Source organism: Toxorhynchites rutilus, chromosome 3 (assembly GCF_029784135.1).
Source record: "Toxorhynchites rutilus septentrionalis strain SRP chromosome 3, ASM2978413v1, whole genome shotgun sequence".
Taxonomy (NCBI): Eukaryota; Metazoa; Arthropoda; class Insecta; order Diptera; family Culicidae; genus Toxorhynchites; species Toxorhynchites rutilus.
In genome coordinates this window covers 328,573,640-328,601,620 of record NC_073746.1, presented here as the reverse complement: position 1 = coordinate 328,601,620, position 27,981 = coordinate 328,573,640, and the positions used below count along the sequence as shown (strand labels likewise).

Genomic DNA, 27,981 nt, shown 5'->3' with positions numbered 1-27,981 from the left:
CTCTTTTTCAATAAAGGTGGAAACGAAATTTCTTAAAAGTGAAAGGGCGCAACAAATATTACACATCAGAATTTCTGCGTTTGCCCAATAAAACGAACAAAATGTGTTAGTGAATATAAGAACTACTGATTGGAAGTTAGTTACGCACTTTTAGCTACAATCGATATGTTGTGAGTTTTATATATAAATACGGGAAATTTTGTTAGCAGCGGCCGCCTCAACCCAAAAGAAAATGAACAGAATTAAAAAAAATAATTGTTCAAAACAAAACACATGGAAAAAGAAAAAAAAGAGAAAAACAAATATAAAATCGATAAAAAACAAGAGTACCATCCTACCTGAATGGAAGTTGGAGAGCTCCCATTCGTCTGAGTTGCATTGCCTTGTTGTGTATCGCAAGTGAACAAACTCTGGGTTGCACATAACAGCAATTGCTATTGTTTATTTGAGTTTTTTTTTATATTCGTTTGGTTCGGGTAATTGTGATTTATTGTTTTTGGAAGCGGTTAATGGAAGAGAGAAAGAAAAAAATGGCGACAAAAAATGGATCTCATTAATAATGCAATGCTGAACTCGAATTCGGTCGGTTTGTGACTATCTCTATGATTCAAACTCTGGGCTATTTCCGTATGCTGTGTTTGATGTTTGAACGCAGACTATCGACAGGCTAGACTAGTGGTAAGTTGTAGTATTCTGACATGTATATTCGTAAGAAAAATGGAAACTAGCTTGATACACGGCATCTACAACTGAATGTTATGTATAAAAAGGAAACTAAGAGAAGATAGGCACTAAAATAATAGAATCGATTTCTATATCGTCATGCTGTTGGATTTGAGTAGTTGTACAAGTAATAAACTAAAACTTTTTCGCTTTGAGCTCATTTTTTCCGAAGAATTAGCATTATTCTAATGCAGATTTAAAAACATTTGTTTGCTTTCAGAAGTGTAGACATTGAGTAACAATATTGAGGTCTTCAGCATCGAGATTCGCTATACAAGGTGAGTGCAAAACTTTACCGGTTTCAAGTAACCAGGTGGCAGCACAAGTAACCGGTTTTCTTCATTGAAAACACAACGGGATTACATCTCGCTGGTCCCAAAAAACACATAACATTGAATTTTTTAAAGTGATTTGACCTTGCGGTTGTTGTGGTCTTTTGTACTTTGGATTCTTGAAATTTTTCCATCAATTTTTAACACCAAAAATTTTGTGGAAAAAATTTGGTCCATTACATTATTTTTGTAATTTTTTTTCATCGCCATTCGATATTAGCTTTTTTTTCAAGCATACGTTATGGTTCTCGGTGCATTGCTCTGTATGTTCAGTTAGGGTAGGGCTTCATCAATGTATCGTATGAAAAAATAGATGTTTAAACTTTGAATTTGGGAATTTGGGAATGTTGTTGCTATGTCCATTTTGACTGAATGTTGTATCCTTCCTTCCTTCCTTGTTTGGTTTATAGAGAAATTAAACTTTTGCAGCTCATTCGTCTCTAGCCCTGAAAGGGCCCTTGTGGATAGAAAACTACTCCATTTCTTCTTCTTCACCTGTCTTAAGAAAGACAATTCATTCCCGTTCGACGCTCACCGGTAACGATGTTGCGCTCCGATGACTACCAAACGAGAAGTGGATATTGTATCTTCCGCCCTTCTCTTATATATGCATCGTGCTTCGATGCAACATGGTTCTCTGAGTGGCGCGAAAATGGGCATAGCAACTACATTCCCAGAAGCCATGCGATGTAAGCTTACTCTCGAATTGAATGGAATGTAGGAATGCTGCTTGTTACATTAGAAAGCATGTACAAGCAAAATCGGCTTCTTTCATCGTTACATTGTTCACTTGTTTTACTATTTCCACTTTATATGTCGCGGACAAAACATCCATGGGGATCTGTTCTCTTAATCTGTGTATTCGGAATCAAAATCCATCCGTATATCGAAAGTCAGAAGTAGTCCCACGTCAGAACAGACAATTTTCACTTTTAATAGAATGGCTGGCATGGCTTAGTGTTTATCGTGGCATTTTCCAAGATGGGGGCTTCGGTGTCGATTCCCGTTCGGGTGAGAATATTTATCGCCAAAGATCGTTTTCTGGCTTACACTGGTTCGGGGAAATTGTGTAGGGTGGCGTAAGAATATTACTGGTCTCTATGAAAAAACTACTAAAATCCAGAAAACAGAAACTGAAACTGTCCTTAGACTAGATCAAAGTACTCTTCGTTATAAAACATACGATCGATTTGAAGATGTTGAGGCCGATTGGAGGTTTACCCACAAAGCTCTTGGATGGTGATATCGCCGAAAATACGACTCGAACCAATCCACTGTTCGAAGAATCGTTTTGCCTGTAAACAACTAAGCAACAGCACACGATTGGAACTTGTAAAGTAATATCCTGATGAAGCAACTAGGATTTGTACGCGAAGAAGGCCTTTGAACAGCTTCCAGACCGAATGCTCTATAAGACAACGGCTCGAGAAAATGTTCCAGAAGATGACATTGAATTTTTAATTACCGTCGAAGGTTGCCGAGTTTTACGATAAGAACGGATCTATGGAATGCGAAGAGTGCCTGTAAAAGGGTACTTCCATACATTAAAGCACATGTATAACCTGTGAAGCTTTGGCAAGATTGCGAAAGATGTAACTAGTTGTAAGAAGTATCGTGACCAAGGCTCAGTAAAGTCATATTCAACTGAGGATCGTCAGGGGACTTTGAGTTTCTGCTTCTTCCAGCGGTTTCTCTTCAACATGAATCAAAATTCTGGCCCTTTCGTCGCTACCTGCTCTATGACGGTCCGTGTTCCTTTAAGCTTTCACCGTCAAATGAACATATTGAAATGAACCCCTCCCAGACTGACGAGTTTCTCTTTCTCATTCGCAAAACGTGGATTAGTTCACGGTGGGTAAACAATGGAGCCATCCATTGATGATGTAACTATTATTTTGCATCAGAAATTAATTTTTAGTTTCACTTTATATGAACGTTAAACTAAGATTGTGTATGTGGGCAACGAGGTACATGTCGAGGAGTAGTAGTAGTGGTGGAGTGAAGTCAGGTTGAATGGAGATTTCACTTGAAATGAGAATTTTCGCGATTAGCGTTCGAAAACAGAGTGAACTTACCGGAAAATTACCATAAAGTACGCTATATCAGTTGGCGCTGCGAGGCACATATGGAAAAGTATACTCTCGCTTTGCTTTGCGAGAATCTGCCTAAATAGTTTCATAAAAAATTATCAAAGAATTTTTTGGAAAAAAATTTCACTGAAATATTTTGAAAATTAAAATTCATTTTTCTCGAAAACATATGCTTTTAAAATTCTGAAAAAATAGAGATAAATAGCCCTTAGATTTTCCAACAAGTTTTCCATACATCGGATGATGGGCACATTTACATGGAAAAAGTTTTTCGAACAACAACTTTCTATTTTTTTCTTTGAAAAAATACTATTAATGTTTAATTCGTAACATTTTTATGTATAAATTATCGCAATTTACATGCTCTGCTAACTTTTCTCTATTTGGAAACATGTCAAGAACATGTCAAACGTGAGAATTTACACACAAAAATGTTACGAGCAATTTTTCAGGAGTCTTCATACAAAAATGACTTATATTCCAAAAAATTTTTTCAGAGAAAATATAAAAAAGTTCTTGCGAGTTCTTCCGATGTATGGACGACTTGTTGGATATTATAAGGGCTCTTCATATATATATATATTTTTGGGAATTTAAAAAAAATACGTTTTTGAGAAAAATGAATTTTAATTTTTAAAATAACTTTTTTTTCCAAAAATTTTTTGGTATTTTTAAATTTTTTTAAACTTAAAATTTAAATAATTTCCTATATTTTATCCTTTGCCATGAATTTCGTAGGTATCATAGTTTTTAAGTTAAAATTTTTTGTCAAAATTTATGAAAAAAATTGCCTTTTTCAAAATGTTGTCTAATTCTTTTTGAATATTGACGTAGGACTACGTCTTTCATTTCTATACCGGGGTGTAAAATCAAAGTTTCGAAACCGAAAGCGTTACGCCGGAGACCGAGATTTTGAGCGTTAATAGCTCCTAAACAACTGAACGAAATGGTATGATAAACACTTCATTCGAAAGATAAAATGTCTACGCGTTATATACTTGTTACTTTTTGATCCAAAAACTTGTTTCAATAGCCTTAAAATTGTTCTCGAAACAGGCTATTGAAATCACCAATCGGTATATAAGCGAGCGCCGCTCGGAAATCCCACTCAGTTATAATTGAACAGCGATTGGAGCATGTTGTCGCTGTTGTGATGAAGCTCTTCGTTTATCATGAAAGCGCGGATGAACGGTGTCAGAGCCTGTTTGTGCACCTTAGGCCAGAAGGGAATCCATCAGGAGGAGAGTGATGCCACAAACGATTCCCCGGGAAGACATCGCTACACACACACATACACGCGCGGAATTCTTTTCGTTTGGATGGCATTCAGCATCGAGAAAGTTCCGGAAAGATCTAATCATTTCTGGAAAATAATCTGCCAGTTCTTCTGGGAATTTAAAAATACATTCATGTGAAAGAGTTTATTTTAATGTTTTCTAACCATGTAACACAGCGATCAAATTCATTTCATTTTGTAATTTTTCAACCAAGTGTAATTAGCAGGAAAGCTTCTGAAGATTATTCTTCCCCATCAGTAGGATATTTCCGTATCCAATATTGTATGCGCACGAATTCGATTATTGCTCAGTCGCCGAAAGTTTCGAGCTCATAGAGTTCATTCCCCTCTAGTTTGCCTTCCAAATTGCCATCGTAAACCACACCTTCTCTCGATTCAATCTCGCACAAAAAGCATACTTAAGCGATATTCTGGTGGTGAGACGCATTCATTTTTCGTGAGGACATCGACAAGACAACATCGTTGCCTAGCGTGCTGGAGGAGGTAGACGGCGGAGGATCGACACATACACGCGCAGAATTCTTTCCGTTTGGATGCCATTCAGCATCGAGAAAGTTCCGGAAAGATCTAATCATTGCTGGAAAATAATCTGCCAGTTCCTCTGGGAATTTAAAAACACATTCATGTGAAAGAGTTTATTTTAATGTTTTCTATCCATGTAACACTGTGACCAAATATTTTTCAATCAAGTGCTATTAACAGGTGGTTATCGAGTTAGTATTAACCACTGGTGGGCTTCCAGTATCGAGGAAAATGTGGAAATATCTAATCGTTGCTGGAAAATAATCTGCCAGTTCCCTTTGGAATTGAAAATTACATTCAAGCGAAAGAGTTTATTTTAATGTTTTCTATCCATAAAATATCCATATAATACATTTGATTTTGTGATTTGTCAATCAAGTGCTTTTAGCAGGAAAGCTTCTGAAGATTATTCTTCAGAACAAGGTTTTTCGTATCCTATATTGGATGCATAAAACCTTGTGCCTCCAACGTAACGCTCTCGTTTTCGAAGTCCCCCAAATATTCATTTATTCATTCATTCAGAATGGATTTTGATTCAACTTCGAACAAATGATCTCCAAATCAACGATAGTCCTACGTCACCCTTGCGGTTATACCATAGATATAGCCCACTTCCTGTTTTTCAGGTATGCAAAGTTGCTTGAAAGACTCATGTGTTTACACCCATAACGTTTCACTGTTATCTGAGATGGTGCTGCCAATTCCAAAGACGAGTTGGCATGAAATTCGTCTATAAAAGGATCCGATGGTAAGATACAGTGCACTACACAACGCTGACAAATTAAAGCAGATTTTATTATTAAAATCTGTTGCATATTCCGAAAGCGCTTTGAGGACGCAATTTAGATAAATACAATCGATAAATAACGATAGTTTCCCATGTTTCGTGTCTCTTCTGACACTGACAAAAAAGGTTTAATAGTTGTGTCCGAGACATGACCGCACACTTGACGTAAAACTGCGTTATGATATTTGTTGATTTTGATTACCTTCAAACAATTCAATCGTATTCAAATAGATAATAAATAAATTAATCTAAAAAACTCGTAAGTTCATCGAGGAAGTACTTAGCAATAAGCGCTCATCATTGGACAATTATCGTGACGCGACTGATTCCTACGTCAAAAAGATGGCTCATTACACTCTGTGAGAGTACATGTCGTATTCTATTTGAAGCTTGGTTAAGCGTAGCGCATATAGCGGAGGACATCGAAACCAGTGGCATGTTGGCAGTATGTTATTGAACATCGGAATTTCATGCGAGTTCTAGAGAAATGACCCAAGAAACCATAGGTAGAGAAAATATTTCAAAAGGCTTTCAGAAAAGGCGGAATTCATATTTCATATATTTCAGAACCGATTGTTGACTTACTCAAATTTTCAAGGTCGAAAAATGACAAAAACTTAGAAAAACAACCTTCAAATGCTGGTATTCACCCATATTCTGTATTCCGACGGATTTACATTCTGTTCGGAAATGATATTTCGATCGGGTTGAAATTTGCCGTTTCCTATTTCGAATGTTTTGCTCGTAAGATGTTTGAAAATAAAACAGTTCGAACGAAAGATATTCGAATTTAAAAACAACTCTAATGAAACAGCGAATGGGATATGCCAAGTCGATCGAAATATTTGAGTAAAAATAAATCGGGGTGATTATTTTGAACGCTGAACAAATCACTAAACAAACTCTCAACGGTAGTATTGTATTTTTTGCGCCGATCGTTGAGATGCAAAAGTGCTTCATTTCCAACAAAATTTATATCTTCGCTTAGTTTACAACCACCGATGGAAATGGCATTGAGAGTTGCGACAATCAGTCATCACCCCTCAAGCAGCGCGTAAACTTCTAATTCTAGTGTGGAGATGAATGGCGGCGAAAGATTCATTCGAACGCACGCTGAAAACTAAGCGCACACAACATAAATCGACGTGAACACATCCAAAACACCATTAGCGGATTAGGAATGCATTAACAATCCTCCTTTTCCTACGCTATCTCTCTCGCGCGGATGTCTCGCGAATGCAATGCGCGTTTTCCTTTCGTTTGTTGAGTGTGTGTTGTTGTTGGGTGTTTGGAAAACTTTTGGGGGCGATGAAAGTTCAGTGCTTTGATGTTTAATAGCGGCCCTTTGGTTGGCGAGAACAGATTAAAAATAGAGGCGAATGAACTGAAAAGTTTAAACCCTCTTAAAGCCAAAAAGAAGAAGAAGAAGAACAGATTAAAAAGATCGCTTCTCGATCATTGTCTCTACTCTTTTGAGTGTATATTGGAAACGAAAAAAAAAGTAATTTGAAAATAAATTCTGTTTAGAAGGAAACGAAAATTTGGAAACGGAAAAAAACAGAAAGTTCAAAGCATTGAAAGCGTGATAGAAAAGAGTGTTACTGTAATGTATAATGCACTGTTAAGCGAAACAAGTTTAAACTATGTCATGCATGTGCAGCATGTGATGAAGTTATGATTATGGTCGATTAGTTATACGATATAATGATGGTTGAACTTTTTGGACACCTACTCGTGTAGTGGTGTTTATCGTTAGCACTATTAGTTTCTTTCCTCTATTATTTGTTCGGACTCAAGGAGGGGAATCGCTAATTTTGTTTCGTTTGCATCGTGCGGTAGAAAATGACTTGCAAATGATATAACGGGAGAGGTGGTTAAGGGGGATTTCAATTTCAATTTAAATTTTGATGTGTATGTGGAAATGGTTTGATACCTTGGTTAAAAGGATTGTTTAAAATATCAAACATTTTCCGTTCTTCATAGGTGGTATGAATTTGAGACTAAGTGTCGGCTAAAACTACAGAACTATATCCAATCATGCCAATGTGGTTTCACAGCCAATCACCTGTAACGGTTTGGTTTCAAGGATAAGGGGAATTAACTAAAACTCTAGAAAACATTAGTAAACTAAAATCGCTATTCTACGTAATCCTGCTTCTGGAAGAGCATTGTTAAACGATGCAATGGACTAGACATTCTAAAAACTAGAACTAAATAACACGTAGAACAACGGTAAAAAAGAAGCACGCGTTCCCCTCTTCTTTCCTGTGCTACAACTTACACGAGCCGGTATGCCCAGTTTCTTGTTTACCTGGACACCTACACCCAGTTTCTGTCCGACATGGCGGGACGTTTGCTTGATGAGTGTACAGATCAGTTCGGACTGAAGCTCCGTCATGTCTAGACACTGCTGGAGGGCATTCTGGGCTAGCACCACGTGGTAATCGATACCGGGCTGGTTCACCGCCACCGACATGAAAAGTTGGCAGCTCTGTGACGATAGAACGAAGTTACGCTAAGATGATTAATGGTTTAGAAAAATGGGGGCTGAACTTACCTTGAACAGTTTGATGGCTTCCGCCTGCAGCGTTTCGGAATGTAAAGAAGTTAGAGGGGAGGTTATGTTATCCTTGGTATGCAGGAGAATCGGATGTCGCCACAAGACGCAGTCTGTGAATTGCATGAAAAGGTCATATTTAGTTGTTGAAATCCTTAGTTCACAACGCAGAAAACTCACTTGGATCGCCATCGGTTTCCATAAGCTTTTGGATAAGCTGTTCGTATTGGGTACCGGCCGTTGGTCCTCCCCCGGAAACAACCGTCAAATGGTACAACCAATTGTCCCTCTCTTGTTTCGCTGGGAGTATAAGATACGTCGGACCCTGTTAAAAGGATTATTCATTTGAATGTGTTATCCGAGCATGTGTACATTAATAAGTTTACCACTCCTTGCTGTTGGGGATAGATGGCCACCGTGAGCCGCGCTTGGCTTTGGGCTGGATCTTCACGCTCTTCGGAATCGGAATCGGATACATGCTCGACTTCCTCTACACGAGCGTCTCGCATATTTATCTGCCCCAAGGGATTCTGAAAAGTGAATCGATCAATGTAGATGGATTTGGACAACAGTTTTGACGTAGAACTACATTTTTTAAAAATAATGTTAACATTAATAACTATTTTTGCTGCGAATGGATTTTGGCGATTTAAATATCAATCGACAAGTCAGTTTAAAAATCATCTGCCATGTCACTTCTTGATATAGAAAAAGCATTCGATAATGTTTGGCATAATTGTTTTATTTACAAACTTCAAGCTTTGGGTTTCCCACATACTTGATAAAAATGATCAAAAATTGTCTTTCTCGTAGAACGTTCGATGTTTCTGTAAACAATATCTCTTCAGAGAAATCAATTGTGAATGCAGGTGGTCCCCATGGCCTAGTGGTAAGTGTTGTGCTTGCCAAGATTGGGGCATCGGGTTCGATTCCCGTTCGGGTCAGAAATTCCATCGTCATAGATCGTTTTTATGGCTTGCACTGGTTCAGGGGAACTGTCTAGGGTGTGGTGGTCCCCAAGAAAAGCCACAAAAACCCGGAAATCCTCCTCTAAGCGAATTGATGCCGCTGTAGGCGTCTTTGCCCAGTTTTGGTGGTACTAGGGACGTAAAACAGCAGTATCACGATGGGACTCCTGCGAGATAGTGGGGTTGGTCGCAGGCCTTGCAAGTCGCACCACTAAAACACCAAGCAACGAACGATACACAAGAAGATTTGAACCGGACTAAACGACATAGACCCAGGCGACAAAAACGGACTAACGATTGGAAACTCGGGACGTGGAACTGTCGATCTCTAAATTTCATCGGAGGTACCCGTGTGCTTTCCGAACTATTGTAGAACCGCAAGTTTGACATCGTAGCGCTGCAGGAAGTGTGTTGGAGAGGATCTACAGTACGTACGTTTTGCGATGATCATACCATCTACCAGAGCTGCGACAATACAAACGAGCTAGGTACTGCTTTCATTGTGATGGGTAATATGCAGAAGTGTGTGATTGGAACGTAAATACAAACGCTGTCCAAAACATGCCATCAAGATCATCATCGGAGATTTCAATGCTCAGATCGGTAAAGAGGAGGAGTTCAAACCTGTAATTAGTAAGTACAGCACACATCGGTTAACAAATGAAAACGGCCTAAGACTCATCGATTTCGCCACCTCTATAAATATGGCCATACGCAGTACCTTATTTCAACACAAATTCCTCCACCAATACACCTTGAGGTCACCAAATCAGATCAGATCGACCATATTCTGACAGACGGTTGGCATTTCTCGGACATAACTAGCGCTAGCATCGATACGGACCACTACCTGGTGATGGTTAAGATGCGTCCAGTACTCTCCCTTGTGAACATCATTCGGTACCGATGCTCACGACGATACAATTTTACGCGACTGAAACAAGCAGATTTCGCCGAAAACTACGCGCAGTCGCTTGAAGCTGCGCTGCCTGAAGAGGGCCAAATTACCGAAGCTCCTTCTGAGGACTGTTGGAGCATGATTGAAATAGCCACAAACAGCGTAGCGGCGAACCGACTAGGACTTCTGGAACGCAGACGACGGTACGAGTGGTTCGATGATGAGTGTTAGCAAGTATTACATGAGAAGAACGCTGCGCGGGAGCTATTGCTGGGCAAGCTACCCGTCAAAACGAGGAACAATATAGACAGAAGCGAAGACAGCAAACCCAACTCTTCAGGGAAAAGAAGCGTCGCCAGGAGAAGGAGGAGTGTGAAGAACTTGAACAGCTGCACCGTTCTTGAATGGCATACAGGCAGAGGACCAAGATAACTAATGAAGATGTACCACCCCCAACGATAGGTGAAGAATGCCATCAAACAGCTTAACAACAACAAATCAATTGGAAAATATGGCATCGGAGCAGAACTTATCAAACTGGGCCCGGAAAAAGTTGTTTAATTGTCTGCATCGACTGATTATCAGAATTTGGGGAACAGAACAGCTACCGGAGGAGTGGAAAGATGGGGTTATTTTCTCTATCTTCAAGAAAGACGACAAACTTCGTACAATCACCATCCTGAATGCCGCCTACGAAGTGCTTTCCCAAATCATATTCCGTCGTCTATCGCCACTTACAAAAACAGATTCGTGTGAGGTCGGCTTCATCGAAGGTCGGTCAATAGTAGACCAATCTTCACCTTGCGGCAGATCCTTCAGAAATGTCGTGAGTGCAGAGTCCCAACGCACCATCTATTCATCGACTTCAAAACCGCATATGATTCGATAACACGAAAAGAGCTATGGATAATCATGGACGGAAACGGCTACCCCAGGGAGCTGACAAGACTGATTAAGGCTACGATGGATAGAATACAGTGTTGTGTGCGAATATCAGCTGGATTAGCTGAATCATTCGAGTCCCGCAGGAGGCTTCGACAAGGTTGCCTGCTGTTGAACATTGCGCTTGAGGGTGTAATGAGACGAGCGGCATTTAACTTGCGTAGTACGATTTTCAATAGATCCAGCCAATTCATCTGCTTCGCTGGTGACTTAGATATTGTCGGCAGAACATTTATGACGGTAGCTGAATATTACAACAGACTAAGTACGGAGCAGAGTCCGGATCCGAGCACGACAGGGCTCGATTAGGTAGTAGTGTAACGATCGACGGCGATGAGTTCGAGGTAGTGGACCAATTTGTTTACCATGGCTCAATGGCAACGTCTAACAACAACACCAGCCGCGAGATCCGGAGACGCATTGTTAATGAGAGTCGTATCTACTATTCATGGGGAATCCGTCTGGTACGAGACGACGAGGAACGCAGCGAGAAAGGTGGTTAGACCAGTTGAGACAGGACATGGTGAGCACTGGGTGCCCGTGGAATTGGAGAGATATAGCCACAAACCGAGTTAATTGGAGAAGAATTGTGATTCAGGCTATGTTGTAAAGACGTTGAGCCAAAAAAAAACTAAAAGTGTTCCTCGAGGATCCATATTGGGACTAATATTTCATACTGCATACTTCAATACACGTCAGATATCAGATAAAATTCGGTTAAAACACAAGTCATATTGTTTTCCCACAAGAACACCCCAAAGCTGCTTCCTCCTCAAAATATGACAGTCAACTATGGTGAAGAAACATGTTTTCAACACATCAAAACATTATTTATAGACGCTAAACATATTAATTCACTCCTTGCCGATACTTTATGAGTTGAAATAGTAATCAAACACTTGTAATTACTATTGAAACAAGTGAAACTATTTTATGAAAAGCACCGCGAATGACCAGAACCGAATCCCATCATGCGCCATATCGAACTTCTTGGTTTGTCAAAACTAGCTCATTGTTGATCATTTCAAGGGTTTTTAGCCTCATTAGGCTAACCCGAATGGTCCCCGGATGACTTACAGATCAGTTTTTAAATCGATGTATGGGAAGGCAAGGCCACACTTTTAGGTGGATTAAACCAAGTTTTTTGATCCTAAACCCTTGAATTATCATTTAAATGACCGTAGGTGAAGAAATCAAAAAAATTCTAAACATTTATCTGCACATCACACTGGAAAATCATGAAAAACATAGATTGATCAATTTCAGTCCGAAGCTACGTTTTGAAATTTTTCCAAATTAACGCCTAAGGATTTTTTTCAACAAAATTTTCCATAACGTTTTGGGGCCTTAGCACCAGTACTGGTTTTAAAAATAATTGGGTAGAAATTTAACAAATAATTTCGAAAATATTCGCATTTTTCTGAACATCGTGATCAATTTGCCCCCGATTTGCGGTTCTACATTTCCACTGCCTCACGGCCATAGAAACAAACGAACTTCCATTATTTTCACGATACCATATTGATATTTCTAAGGCTGCTAGAGTCGGTGTGTGTAATGTGGGAAAAAGTCTTCGATTAAGCAGCACTCCACCGAAAATGTTACTGCTTTCGAGGAGTTAGAATATGACAGTTCTCTGGACGTTTTATACCACATAAATAATGCAAATGAGTCACAATACAATTGTCATCTGTTTAAAAACAAACAGTTGCGAGATTTCATGAAGAATTTGGCTCAAATCATCATGAAGCCGTGAGTATTTTGAACATTATTTAGTTTCTCTCATATATACTTTATATAGAATGCAAATATTGACGACTCCATATTTTGGTTGCCAATACAAATATGCTTCGTCTACTGCTCCACTTCGACATGTACCTCATTGTGAGCACCCTTAGCTTTGTTGCCGCTTTTGACAGAGAAATCGAAAAACGATTTCTTATAAACGATAATTCTCGCGATGTTTCATTTTTATCGCTGCACCCGTGTGTTACAGTGCTCTTTCTCTGTTGGAGGCTTGTTTGGTGTTGATTGAATGACGATGCACGGAAGATGCCTGGGAGTGCGATACTACTGAGGCAACACTGAACATAATTGAAGCATGATACATGATACTTGTAACTATTGCCATTTTTGTTGTATATATATTTGGATTACTGGTTGGACTCGATTATATATGATTCGATTATATACAGGGTGAGTAGTAATAACTGTCAGTAAAGCAAATGGTCACAAAAATTAAACGCTTGAATAAATTTTAATTTAGAGTGTATTTCATTTTAAGTACATCCATAACATTTCTCTTAAATTAGTCCAATTCGAATCTTCCTCCCTTTGCTTTGACTACCAGTCGCAATCGTTGTTGGAAAGCGTTACAGCTGGCACGCACGATATCCTGAGGCATTTCATTCCAAACCTTCTCCAAACGTTGCTTGAAAGTGTCCACTGTCAATCCTTTGGTACTCCCTAGTTTGCCAAGCATGTGACCCCTTGCAGAGAAGTCGAGAGGATTCAAATCAGGCGAAGAGGCAGGCCACTCTTTCGAAGAAATAAAATCCGGAAAATTGTCCTCACACCAAGCCTGTGTAGCTTTTGCCTGATGAGACGGTGCAGAATCTTGTTGGAAGCAGTATGGCGTATTCTTGTAGTGTTCTCTGACAATGGGAAGCAAATGGTTCTTCAAAACATTGTCGATGTAGTATTTAGTGTTGATTTTAACATCAGGTTCGATGAACAGCAAGGGAACCTTCAAATTTTTGGAGAAACATCCCCATACCATCACCCTGGAAACATTTTGACATCTTTGAACAGCCAGCTTGTCCCGAGGAATATCAGAAAGATGTGCTGCATATATTCGATCATTTTGTTGATTGTGGTGATCTTGTAACAGGAACAATTTTTCGTCCGAAAACAGAATTTCACGACCACCGTGCCGCTTGAGCAGCTGCCGACATTTTTGGACTCTTCCAGCCTTCTGCTTTTCAGTCAAACCGTGCACCCGTTGTTTTTTGTATGGAATCAATCGAAGATCATCTTTCAAAATAGTCTTCATGGTTGACTGCGATATCAACAGCTCCTTGGCCATCTTACGTCCAGACTGAGCAGGATTCCATCGAACTCGCTCTCTTACTCGTTTGATGGCTTCCGAACTCCTCACAGTGCGTTTACGACCAGGCTTGGGAAGTATTTTCCAAGAACCAGTCTCCTTGTATCGCTTGATGGTACGAAAGATGAAAATCGTTGATTCCGAGTGGTTTCAGCTTCTTTAAGATATCACACGGTCGAAAACTTTTCAAGAACAGACTTATCACAAGCTCCCTTTTCGCGTCCATGGTTACCACGACTCTTAAACGAATGAAAATTAAAACCAAACTTGCAAGGGATGTTGACATTTGAATACACTCTAAACGAAAATATGCAGACACATCTGTGATTAACCCATCTTATTTCAAGAGAAAATGAAATCGGTCAGTGCTAAAGTGAAAGTAAATTGGCTATTAAGAGTACAGTGAAGTAAAAATCGTGTTTTTGGTAGATTTTAGTTGAAGATTCACCAGGAATTATTGAAAATGGTATTGCGGCGAAATTAAAAAAGATAGAAGTTGGGTGTCCACAAATTGTGGAGTGGTTAGAGAGCTTCGATTTGGTTCATGGAAATATTCATGTATATTATGTATTTTTTGGATAAAATTAAGAATGATATATTAAAAAATACAAACATTGAAGTTTTTCAATTCTAAAATGTTAATTAAATCCGCTTATTTTGAAGTTTCGCAACTGTATCCTGTATAAATTTTTCTTATCTTTCAAATGGAAGCAACAGAATTGTCCTACGTAGCGTAACTTTTGAATAAGAGCCAGTTTAAGGCAAACAGGGCCCGAAACAGAGAAAAAGTTCAATAACTCTGTCATTGTTGAAATTCGAACATATGCGTTGACGGATTTTCATCATCAAATATGATCCTTTATCACATTTTGAAGTAATTAGAATTCTTTATATGAGAAAGAATTTTTTTTGACTCGATTATATACAGGATTCGATTATATTAGGCTGTCAAAAAAGTCCTGCGGTATTTTTTTAAATGTTTATTTGTTCATAAAATTAGTTACAATTATCTGTTTTAGGTCAAATATGCGCCGTTTTGTTCGATGACTTGTTCCCAACGAGATGCCAACTTCATAATACCCCTGTTATAGAAGCTCGCTTCCTTATTGGCAAAAAACTCGGATAGCCAATTTTCACAGGCCTCTTTTGTGGCTAATTTCTGACTACCTAGCTCGTTCGCCATGGACAAAAACAGGTGGTAGTCACTCGGTGCAAGGTCCGGACTATACGGCGGATGCAAAAGAACCTCCCATCCGAGCTCCCGGAGCTTCTGGCGCGTCACCAAAGAAGTGTGTGGCCTGGCGTTGTCCTGATGGAAGACAATGCGGCCATTGTTTATAAAAGATGGCCTCTTCTTCATGAGTGCTACCTTCAAGCGGTCCAGTTGTTGGCAGTACAGGTCCGAATTGAGCGTTTGGCCATAGGGAAGCAGCTCAAAATAGATTATTCCTTGACAATCCCACCAAACAAACAGCAGAACCTTCCTGGTCGTTAATGAGGGCTTGGCCACCGTCTGAGCCGCTTCAGCGGGCTTCGATCACGACCGTTTGCGCTTCACGTTGTCGTAAGTGACCCACTTTTCATCGCCAGTCACCACCCGCTTCAGAAACGGGTCGATTTTGTTGCGATTCAGCAGCGATTCACATGCGTCGATACGGTCAAAGATGTTTTTTTGCGTCAACGTGTGTGGCACCCATACATCGAGCTTTTTTGTGAATCCAAGCTTCTTCAAATGGTTAATAACGGTTTGATGACTTATCCCCAGCTCTTGGCCGATGCTACGGCTGTTACTATGCCGGTCTTTCTCGGCTAATTCAGCGATTTTGTCGCAATTTTCGACGACAGGCCTTCCGGAGCGTGGCGCATCTTCGACGACCTCTACACCAGAACGAAAACGTTGAAACCATCGTTGTGCGGTGGAAATGGAAACTGTATCGGGTCCATAAACTGCACAAATTTTATTGGCAGCTTGAGATGCATTTTTGCCTTTGTCATATTAGTACTGTAAAATATGTCGGATTTTCTCTTTATTTTGCTCCATATTTGCGATACTATAACTCACGAACGATTTAACCAAACAAAACACTGTCAAGGACTATATTATAGCGCGCAAAAATACCTTTCCAACAAGCTATAGTATGACTCGATACAATGAATACAACTAGAACTACGCGCTTACAACGACACCTCGCGGAAATACCGCAGGACTTTTTTGACAGCCTAATATATAGTGAAAAGAAATCGAGGACTGTATATAATCAATCCGCGCTGTACCAATAATATATTGAAGAAATTAAGGAATGTGAAATGACGGTGCTGATGGAACAAATATACACTCTGTCCAACCTTGTAAATAAACAATTATTCAATTTATGTTCTAGTGTGTAGGTATTGGTGACTACCATACACTGGATGATTTTCATTTGTGTGTGTGCAAGTGCTGAGCGTAAACGAATGTTTTCGTATTTTCAACTGTCAAGTGCCTATAAGACCAGTTACATTTTCCGTTGTTTTAGTTGTTTTGATCAATTGAAACTGGAAAATGCCGAAGGGAAAAGTTCTCACGGAGAGAGAAGAAAGACAAATCGATGCATTTCACCAAGAAAATGTTGACCTCTGACCAGGGCAAATAAGGCAATATTTCAACTACTCAACTGCTCGGGTGACAATTCGTCAAATTCTTCAATGCATAGGGTATCTTCACTGATGAAAAAAAGTTCAATTTGGATGGTCCTCATGATTTCAACGGGTACTGGCGTGATTTACGGAAGAAGGAACGGTTTTTTTCAACCAGGATTTTTGGTGGAGGCTCGTGCATGGTTTGGGCGGGATTCTGTGCAACCGGAAAGCTCAAGATAGCTTTAACATAATTCAAGGATAACACATATGTTCTTTTCGGAAAAAATAACGAGAAATCCGTTCAGCAGAATTTGGTAAATAGTATTCCAACACGAATTTTCAAGGTTATTAGTCGAAATGGCAAGGTAACCAATTATTGACATGTAAATCAACCGATCGTTTGATCGTTTCATTGATAATACTTATGAATTTTAGATTGGTCTTATAGAAACTGGACAGCTGAAATTATCATATTTAAGCACAATAAATAAAAAAACAACTCTTTTGAGCAAAATTGACGTTAAATATACTTTATTCTAAGCATTCAACAATATATGAATGTATCTTGTTGAAATTCTAACTGTTTGTGTTGCAAACAAATAGAATCAGGGTGGTCTTATACAAGTTGGACACTGTGTATAACACCAGCAATTTAAACAAAATCATTGTGTAGTCCTTACGGTGCTACTGATTTTGTAGTCTTACGCGGTCGCGTTTCGGATACAAGTCCCTATAACTTTTGCTGTCCTATAATTGCGTACTCACCGTCTCCCCGGGAGCCTTGAAATACAGGAACATTTTCCCCAGCAGCACACACCAGCACTTCTTCGCGTGGCCATTCTTCACTTTGGTAACCCACCCCTGCACCGTTGGCTTCTGATCGTCTCTGCTAAGCAGCAATTTGGTAGCGTTTCTCCGCTGAACGTTCTGCAGAACCCGGATCCAATCGTCCATCGTGGCGTGCGAGTCGGCCGTCAGGTAGTACACCTTCTTGCCGGTATCGATTTCGAACGTGGACGCACCCTCGGCCCGATTGATTCGACACGCTTCGTCCAACGCAATGGTTCCCTGGGGCTTCCGGTTCACGTCCTGTTGACTTTTCCAGTACGTCAGCTGACCGTTCTTTAGCACGAACCATCGCTTGCGCCATGTTTTCAGTTTGCCACCGAGCTTTGCCAGGTGACCAACCTAGGAGAGGGGTTTCTCGTAAATTTCTTCGAGTTGGGTCAGATCGCGATCCAAGCTTACCTTCTCGAGTGTTTCCATCTTTTTGGGTGAATCGGCGTAAGAGGTGCGCATCAGAAGTGAGGGCATCGAGGCGTCCATGCAGGTAGTGTCCACCGCGGACACAGCATCCGGTGGTATCGCGTAATCGTCGGACAGCCCTGATTCAAAGGACATTTCTGAAATTACTACTTTGATGGTGGTGGTGATGGCGTCGAAAATGTGTTGCACGTGTGCGAATATTTACACGGATCGAATCGGGTGATGGATCGGGGGGAATGATTTTGTGTCGTTTTCAAAGGATGGGGAGGTTTTATTTGAGATCGAATGACAGATAATTTTGTGGGGGATGAAAATAAAGAAAAAACAGAAATTAAAATCATTATTATTTATTGGTTTGTGCTGCGGATTAAGTCGATTTACACACTGCAAAGCAACGCAGGTTGTTAGGGCACACAGAAAACAAAGTCTCAAATCTGGAAGCAGCAATATTAGTGGTAAGCTCAAGCGGAAGAACCTAATTACCTGCAGTGGGGATTGTGAGTCGTTGGGGAATATTAGTGTTGGATCAAAACAGTGTACGAAAGCCAATGGTGTAAGCCGAAAAAAGCTTCAGAGGATAGTTGTCAGCGGAAGATCTTTCACTTACCTCGTGTTTTGTTCTTTGGACTTTCGGACCCGCTGCGTTTGGCTGGGCTTAGACTAGAAGAGGTTTTCAGGCTTTTTGAAGGACTAGATGCACTGCCCGAAGTGCTCGTTTCGGTATTGTCTGTACTGGTCGAGTTGTGCGAGTTGTGGGTTGACGTCGCACAAGTCATGATGGCACCGTGTTCCTCGCCGTCACTGCTGTCATCACTGGAATCGCCGGTAAATGGCATCGATCGGATTTGGGAGGCACGCTAAAAGACCAATGTCGAGTGTTAGTTTTTGTGGAAATTTCGCTGGAACGAAGCGAACCGGGGACTTACCCCTTTAACGGTGGCGTAAACCGGTACGCTAATATCACAATATCCACCGGACACAGTCTGAGAGCGTGAGTTCAACCCGATGCTGGACGTCATACCGGACCCAGACTCTTGGTCCTGAGATTCGTTCTCATCCCCCGCCAAACCATCATTGGCCACCTTTGGGAAGTTCAAAAATACGACTATCGCAAGAGATCGAGAAAAGGTGGATAAAGTAAGCTAACATACCTGGTAGATTTTGGCCTCCCAGCTAGGAAACCTGTGAAGCGGAGGAGTTGGTGGCCGCGGAGTCCCCAGGTCAGCCACCGAATCGGAAGTGGTTGTGCTGGAGCCTCCGCTTGGAAGAGCTTTCAGCCATATGGGGGCCTTTTCCCGCGATGGCGTGTAGATCTCAGCGTAATCATGCGCGGCATCTACGTCTGAGTTGGGACTCGGCTGCTGTCCTGGATTGAGGGGTAATAAGTTAAGGCCATCGACAGCGGCCGCTAAGTCTCTAGCTAATTCCTGAGGTTCCATCGAGAGGTTCCGCCGGTGGTGATGTACGGTTGCGGATGTTAAAAGGGAGCGATGTTCCGGCGGATCGAGCGATTCACTCCTTCGACGACCGCTGCGCCGTTTGTAATCCTGTACGTCTAAACTTAAACTAGATCTAACTGGCTGCTGTATACTATGTCTACTGCTTTGGGTGGCGATGTGATTCCTTAACAACTCTAACTGTTGATTGCACTTGATGTTTTGCTCGCGCAGTAGCTGATTCTGCTCCTCGAGCTCTCGGAGTTTGTTCGTGACCCACTCCTTGATTTTGGCTGCTTTGGCTCCGACCTGGCGAGCGTCCTGTAGCCTTAGCTGTTTCTGTTCCTCGACGGCAGATTCGAGCTGTGAAATTTTCACCGGAACGGCCGGAGAATTTCCCGAAGGTTTTGCGTTGCTACTGCCTGCTGCGCTATTACTGCTTCCGGCTGGCCCAGTTATGCTTTGTGACTTGGGCCAGTCACACAGTCGCTGCTCCATGGCCCGGACCTAGGAAAGAGCGGAAAGAAGATCGAGTGTGAGAATCTACAAAATACATGTTATCCATGGAAAACTTGTTTCACAGTGCAATTAAAACTTTGTTACGGCGAACTTATCCCAGGATCGATACACATGAGCAGAGGCTAAGAAACCCGTCCTCCGTAGTCTGTTCCGTAGACCACCACCGCAACCACTATATGTACGGGGAAGCTGAGCATGTATCTCTCGGTGTTATTGATTAGTCTCAGAAGTTTTTCAATTATGAGCGGTGCGTGCTCCCCCGTGTTATGCTAGCGCACAAAGCAGTTAATAGAAACAAGTTTCGGGCGTTATTTCCGCATTGTTTCAAATGGATACCGTAGTAGCAATGGGTTTGAAACCGAAAAACCAACAACCGCAAATTATTTCAAGCGGCTGCACTAAAGTTTCCATCAAAACTCGCCGTTATTTTTCTTAAGCTGTGTTTTCTTGCTCGTAAAATATCGTTTCTGCTGAACAAAGAACAATATTTGTGCTGAATCCGAATCTCCTCGAGCTCCAGAGAGTAGTGTTTTTTCCCTTCTTATGGACCGGGGCGAAGGAATGGGGAAGGTGGGTGACTCGTGTCATCCCGCGAGTGTTCAGAAAATCATGCGCTGCATTTTCCCATCCCAGTTCTGCCGAGACCAATGTCAAAGTGATGGAACGATATATATGTGGAGTAGTTTATAGCCTACCAGAAGAAGTCAGCTTGGTTCGGAGGGAAAATAACAGAAAAAAAAACAACAGCCAAACGGTTCGCGGCATGCGTCTTGCCTGCCGCACACGGGAGGATGAAAAATTGAAGAATGCAAACACATAACATCGTGTTGTGGGAGGGGGAAGGGGGAGAAGCACACCCGGGCGGTACAGTAAAACCCATCTCCATCACGGATGACTGTTTTCCGCCGTGTCGGAATAATACACAAACTGAAATAATTGAATTCTTTTGTTTGTCGCGCTATGGTGAGCAGTTTTTACTCGTTTCGATTGCTCGTAATCAGGTGGATGCTCTGGACACGACTGGTGCGACCCGATATTAAGCCATACCAACGTGAAATCAGCGGATCTCAAATTGCAAAATGAAATTGGATCAGATTTAAGCTTTTTCCATATGAGTGGATATGATACCAAAAATAGAATAGTTGATTGAAGCGTTTCTATACTTCTATAATGTCATCGGATGAGTATTGCACAAGCACATCATTTTCCGTATAAAAATCTTCTCGTTTGCGTTTGAATGGCTATGTAGGGGAAATGCGGGTAATTTTACATTTTTAACAGTTGGGGGAAAATGGACAAGTGGGTAATTTGTATAGTTACATTTTCAAATTCAGATTTCTGGTAATGAGAACCCCTTCTACATGTTATTCTATAATATTAAAACCACCCTATGGCAATGAATACTGTTCAAAAGTGGAAAAGGGAAACAAAAACAAAAAATTGTAAATTATTCCGCGTGTGGATTTAATATTGGCGGCTTCGATATTAAGCATTTTGAGTGATTTTATTATCAAAATTCAATTCGCTAATGGTTATATTTAAGTTTTTGAGTTAACGATATTAGGTTTGTGCGGAAAAGTAAATTAATTTGTGGGTGGAAAATTTTAATTATTGAAATAATTGTACTGGTGGGGTGAAACGGACAGTTGCCAGTGGGAGTGAGCTGGACTGAGGAAATTTGGTTTAATCCATTCCTACAGAATGCCCCGCGTCTGTAAACGGAACTTAAACCGCCAAAGATGGACTGTCTAGAAGCTTACTGGAACCAAAAACAAAATAGTTGAGGGTCTGTTCGTTTATACTGCAGACGAGCACAATACCATTTCTAGGTGGATTTATTCGATTTTCTCATCATTTAACGGACATTCGAGATAAGTTCAGACCTTGGTTGAATAAAACTATTCCTCTCACGAACGATAAACCTCTACGCTTCGTATATTACAAACCTGTCCGTATTCCCCCCACTATATGTCCATATTACCTGCATTGAAAAAAATGTTATACTTTTCGGTCTGTTTCAATTTCAGTAAAACACATTGAAAAACATTTGGCCGATTAAGTCAAAAAACAGTATATTGAATTGCAAGAAACTGCATTAAAGTTTTGGGAACCATGAGTTTCGAAAGATAGAATTCAAGTTCTTCTTAACATGTCCGTATTGCCCCCACCTCCCCTACGAGTAATACAAATATATGGAGGTTGAAATCAACACATTTTTAGATTTGCGTTGAGGTTGTGTTCAAAGAATGGTATACTATTTGATTTTATAATGTTTCTAAATGGACGAATGGAACGCATATATAGATTTTGGATGAATGGGTGAACGTACATTCTTATCAATGAGTTGTAGTTTGGAAAAAAATCCATGTTCCCATAGACAGAAACTAATGCGCCATTGCTCGATGTTTCATTTTCGCGTAAAAAACAAGAATTTCCGTTGAGAAATGGTCTTTTAACTCTTTGTGGTCGTCTGTCTGCTCTCAGCAACCACAGCACAACCACATGCTTATCTTATATTTTACTCAACCAAGTATCAGTTTAAGCTTTTCCTAAACGAAGAGTGATGTCTAGTGAACCTGTTCACGAATCAATACGGTGCTCCTATAGGTAATGGATAACGGTACTCAGCATCAAACAAAACAGTCACCCACACAAGACAACGCACAGTGCTTTGGATGCATAGAAATGTGGGGCAAAAATCATAACAGCAGAATTTAGCCATTGTAACACTTTGGAGTGTAACATGTTCATAAGTATTAGAACTGCTGTTTGCATAAATGTCTCATTTTATTTGAATAATCGCATAAGTGTCTCAAGTGACAAAATCTTTGTTTATCTAAAGGGCAAAGTTCTTATCATTTCGGAAACGCAAAAATCATTATTTGAATAACTACTGGTTTAAATTATGTTGAAGTAGTTGTTTTTTAAAAGCAGAATAATTGTTGCATGAGTGTGTTATGTCGTCTGAATAATCTCATGTACAAAAAATCTTTGTTAAAAGTGAAATGTGCTGATCTCTTCGGATACACATTGCTGACATTAATTACACATTTATTGCATCAATGGCAAAAGTGTCTCATATTCAACGGATAATAAAAATAAATTTTTTATTGATTATATTTCATATGATTTACTCTTGGAGACTGTTTCGAAAGATTTCACACGAAGACGAATTATAAAATATAATTTTTATATAAAAACATCACATTGAAACACATTGTTAAGTTAATACATTCACAAAAAAAATAAAAAAATGTTTATCTTTCGTAACCTTGCATGTATCACTGTTCTTTCAAGGGAAAAAAATTCCGATCAGTACGACAACCATGCTCAAATTTAATACGACCGCAAAGGGTTAACTTGTGTTCACACAGAATTTTTTTGTTCATATTTACGATGCCTAGGTGAAAAAAAACCTCACAAAGGTTTGAGCTGACTATCTTTGTTGTACTCATAAATTGTTCATTAAAAGAACATTATGCAAGGGACTGTAGTGTAGGTTTTCGAATGAGGTAAACATCATTTTGCGGGTCTAAAGTAAACACAGAAACAATGATGGAAGTAGCCAAAAAGGAAGGCTTAAAACTTGTCTGTTCCCTAACTATATTATATTATAGTTCTCTAACTATATTACTTATAGTGAGTTGTTGCAGATCTGATTGCGTGTTCCAATGGCCATATTCATACCTCGATAATGAAAGGCCGGAAGTGTAGGCTTGGCAGCGTGCAGGATAATGTCTTTATTTTGATTTTTACATTTGATCTCCAGTTACAAAAGTGGTGTCAAAGTTAGAGGAGCAACGCATCGAGAGGAAAAAGAAATCCGAAAGCGGAAAGACTGAAAATGTGGCCAGCGTTTTCAAGTTGAACCCAAACCTCTCCGTTCGATATATCGTAAGCAAGCTCGTACGAGGTCTGTTCAAAAAGTATTACGACTTTCGAAATTATCGCGGGTTACGTTTATTCGATTCTAGTTTTTTTTGTGGCATTATGTTGGTACTTATGTCTGTCACTTATGCTGACAAGTAAGGTTGTTTTGAATGTTCAGTTTATTTTTGACAACTGCTTTTTTACACGTGTTTTTAGATCATCATCGATTTTTGCCAATTGCCTATCTCTAGAGAAATCCTTTCGTAGTGCTGAAGGAAAATCGGCACTTCAAATTATTTTTAACATAAAAAAAACCTACATCTATCTACACGAGCTGTTCTGAAAGTATCACGATTTTTGTATACTCACGGATTACTTATATTCGATTTCAGTTGTTGTCGTGCTCGGGCTTCCGGCACGCTATGCGTCGTTTACATCTTTTCGACCATCCGAGAACATTTTTTCGAACTACGATAAACGTTGTTTCGCTCCAAGGTAGGTTCACCAGATGTCACAATCGACATTCGGAATGTGTTCACGCACTTATTTTTTTTTCACACAAGATTTGATACAGATTCTTTGATCCATTTTTGCATTAGGTTTGCCAATCGATGAAGAACCAAAACACGTGTAAGAAAAGCAGAAAAAAATTAACTGAACATTCAAAACAGCCTTACTTGTCAGCATAAGTGAGAGACATGAGTACCAACATAATGCCACAAAAAATCTAGAATCTAATATACGTAACCCGCGCCAATTCGAAAGTCGCGTTACTTTTTGAACAGACGTAGACGTAGTGTCGTTTACAACTGTGCTTTGAGCTAAATAATACGCAACTATCGACTTACAAGAAGGTAGTGACTCCAAATCGCCACGATAGATATAACGAGACGGCCAAAATACGATCCCGGAAGCTAAAGCACACGCGCATAAAAGTAACAAATATACAGGAGCACCATACAACATGACAATCAATAAATTAAAATAAATTTTGCTCATTCTTTTAACATTTTTTTTTATAAATTTAGAATTCCTGATGGAGTGGACTCACGGTTAGTGTTTTATCTAGCTGATGCAATTTTAACTGCAACTATCTGAAATTCATAGATTTATTATCGAGTTTATAGGACAAGATATTGACGTGGGACTACGTCTAACCTGAATATATGAGGGGTAAAATGAAAACCTAAACACAGAACATGCAGGAAAAAATGAAAGATTCCGATTGCTTATAATTCGAACATTTCTTACTAGATCGGAAAGATGTTTGCATCAATTGATAGGTAATATTTCTACGCATCCATCGCAATTAATAAAATGTTAATTTTCATTAGATAAACAAATAAATAAATGTAAAATGTTAGGCGTTATCTAAACGCCATAACTGTTTCGTTTTGATTGGCCCGATTTACGATATCCCCAACACAGCCGTCTAAACCAAGCAGGGGAAATCGGCATTTCAAATACATGAAGGAAGCAGCATGGGGAAATCGACATTGCAAATACATGCAAGTCGGGGGCATTTTTGTTCCGGCTGGTATGTGTTTCCCTAACACAAACTTCGAATCCATGGAGCGTGGAGATATTGGCATTGCAAATACATGCAAGTCTGGGGTATTTTTGTTCCGACTGAAATGTGTTTCCCTAACACAGACTTTATATTCATCGAGCGTGGGGAAATTGGCATTGCGAATACATGCAAGTCGGGGGCATTTTTGTTGTGACTGAAATGTGTTCGTCTAACACAGACTGCATGTTTCCCTAACATGGTTTTCTAAATTTAGGAATCTGGGAAAATCGTGCAGACACTAGAGGCGAATGAACTTTCAAGTTTAAAGCCTCTATAGTATAAAAAGTAGAAGTTGAAGTTGTTGAAAAGTTTGGAAGAACGAACTAATTCCCAAATAAATAAAAAAAAAGTTTAACAGAACATGTGTGCACCTTGATAGCGAATACCTAATAACAACGAGATTTATATTCTGCAAAGTATTGCAGATCACTCTCTTCTTCATAAAACGATGTTCTTATGCCTAGTCTTCCGGAATTACACAAAAAATTTGTTGTTTCAATTCAAGTTCAATTGTCCCATGTTGATATTCTAGACATAACTGTCCTATCATGAATTTCCAAGCCTGTTACCAAGATTGATTGATTCAAATGACGGGATCTTTTCACATTTTATTGAACAATAGTTCTTTGCTTCTAAAAAACCCAGTAAACCGAAATGTTTAAAGCTTCTGGTGGACAAATATGCTAAAAAACTTTGAATGCGTTTTTCTCAGTTGCTGATTTTGTAACATCGGACAACTATGCATAGAACGGCAGTATAGGTAAAAAATGAAAATATGTAAAATTAAGGTTCATTTGAGATAACTATATCGGATAACGGAGATAGCGGATCGAAGTGTAGGTACAGTCCTATATATTAGGCTGTCAAAAAAGTCCTGCGGTATTTTTTTTGAATTTTCATTCGTTCATAAAATTAGTTACAATCATCTGTTTTAAGTCAAATATGCGCCGTTTTGTTCGATGACTTGTTCCCAACGAGATGCCAACTTCATAATACCCCTGTTATAGAAGCTCGCTTCCTTATTGGCAAAAAACTCGGATAGCCAATTTTCACAGGCCTCTTTTGTGGCTAACTTCTGACTACCTAGCTCGTTCGCCATGGACAAAAACAGGTGGTAGTCATTTGGTGCATGGTCCGGACTATACGGCGGATGCAAAAGAACCTCCCATACGAGCTCCCGGAGCTTCTGGCGCGTCACCAAAGTAGTGTGTGGCCTGGCGTTGTCCTGATGGAAGACAATGCGGCCATTGTTTATAAAAGATGGCCTCTTCTTCATGAGTGCTACCTTCAAGCGGTCCAGTTGTTGGCAGTACAGGTCCGAATTGAGCGTTTGGCCATAGGGAAGCAGCTCAAAATAGATTATTCCTTGACAATCCCACCAAACAAACAGCAGAACCTTCCTGGTCGTTAATGAGGGCTTGGCCACCGTCTGAGCCGTTTCAGCGGGCTTCGATCACGACCGTTTGCGCTTCACGTTGTCGTAAGTGACCCACTTTTCATCGCCAGTCACCACCCGCTTCAGAAACGGGTCGATTTTGTTGCGATTCAGCAGCGATTCACATGCGTCGATACGGTCAAAGATGTTTTTTTGCGTCAACGTGTGTGGCACCCATACATCGAGCTTCTTTGTGAATCCAAGCTTCTTCAAATGGTTAATAACGGTTTGATGACTTATCCCCAGCTCTTGGCCGATGCTACGGCTGTTACTATGCCGGTCTTTCTCGGCTAATTCAGCGATTTTGTCGCAATTTTCGACGACAGGCCTTCCGGAGCGTGGCGCATCTTCGACGACCTCTACACCAGAACGAAAACGTTGAAACCATCGTTGTGCGGTGGAAATAGAAACTGTATCGGATCCATAAACTGCACAAATTTTATTGACCGACATATCGGTTTTTCTCTTTATTTTGATCCATATTTTCGACACTATAACTCACAAACGACTTAACCAAACAAAACACTGTCAAGGACTATATTATAGCGCGCAAAAATACCTTTCCAACAAGCTATAGTATGACTCGATACAATGAATACAACTAGAACTACGCGCTTACAACGACACCTCGCGGAAATACCGCAGGACTTTTTTGACAGCCTAATATTATTCATATATTATTGGTGTTTGTATATTTACACAACATTTTGTCTACACTACGATTGCGTCAAATTGACGCATATCCGTAGCGATAGCATAGCAAATTTCTATATTTCAACACTTTCGAAAAAAATAGATTTCAATATATATTTACCTCGATCAATGGATAAGAATCATTACAAGAAATAACTTAAAAATGCAACCATTTTTGTAATTTTCCTTCTTTAATTCGAAATGCTTCAAAATGACGCGTCCCGTAAACCAAGTGTTAAAAACGAGATCGTAGTTCACGGTTGTCTATTTCCGCATTACTTGCACATATACGTCTGTATAGAAGAATTTTCAAATATAAAGCAATTATATCAGTCAGTCATTCAGAATATA

At 39.9% G+C, this 27,981-nt stretch overlaps 1 protein-coding gene across 15 annotated transcripts in view; it reads right to left on the bottom strand.

The window, feature by feature from the left end:
- The window catches only part of LOC129778321 (uncharacterized protein CG43867), a 589,722-nt gene that overhangs the window by 44,707 nt on the left and 517,034 nt on the right, over positions 1-27,981 (bottom strand). For 5 of the 15 annotated variants that reach the window (XM_055785172.1, XM_055785164.1, XM_055785173.1 and 2 more), the window contains 10 exons: positions 19,259-20,050; positions 19,034-19,189; positions 18,715-18,964; positions 18,090-18,256; positions 17,607-18,029; positions 8,695-8,838; positions 8,489-8,633; positions 8,309-8,421; positions 8,033-8,242; positions 339-434 (listed from right to left, as the gene is read on the bottom strand). In XM_055785172.1, the coding sequence (XP_055641147.1) occupies positions 339-434; positions 8,033-8,242; positions 8,309-8,421; positions 8,489-8,633; positions 8,695-8,838; positions 17,607-18,029; positions 18,090-18,256; positions 18,715-18,964; positions 19,034-19,189; positions 19,259-20,050 (2,496 nt within the window). The remainder of the gene's footprint in view (positions 1-338; positions 435-8,032; positions 8,243-8,308; positions 8,422-8,488; positions 8,634-8,694; positions 8,839-17,606; positions 18,030-18,089; positions 18,257-18,714; positions 18,965-19,033; positions 19,190-19,258; positions 20,051-27,981) is intronic. The other 10 variants (XM_055785166.1, XM_055785168.1, XM_055785165.1 and 7 more) reach the window with 10 other exon arrangements.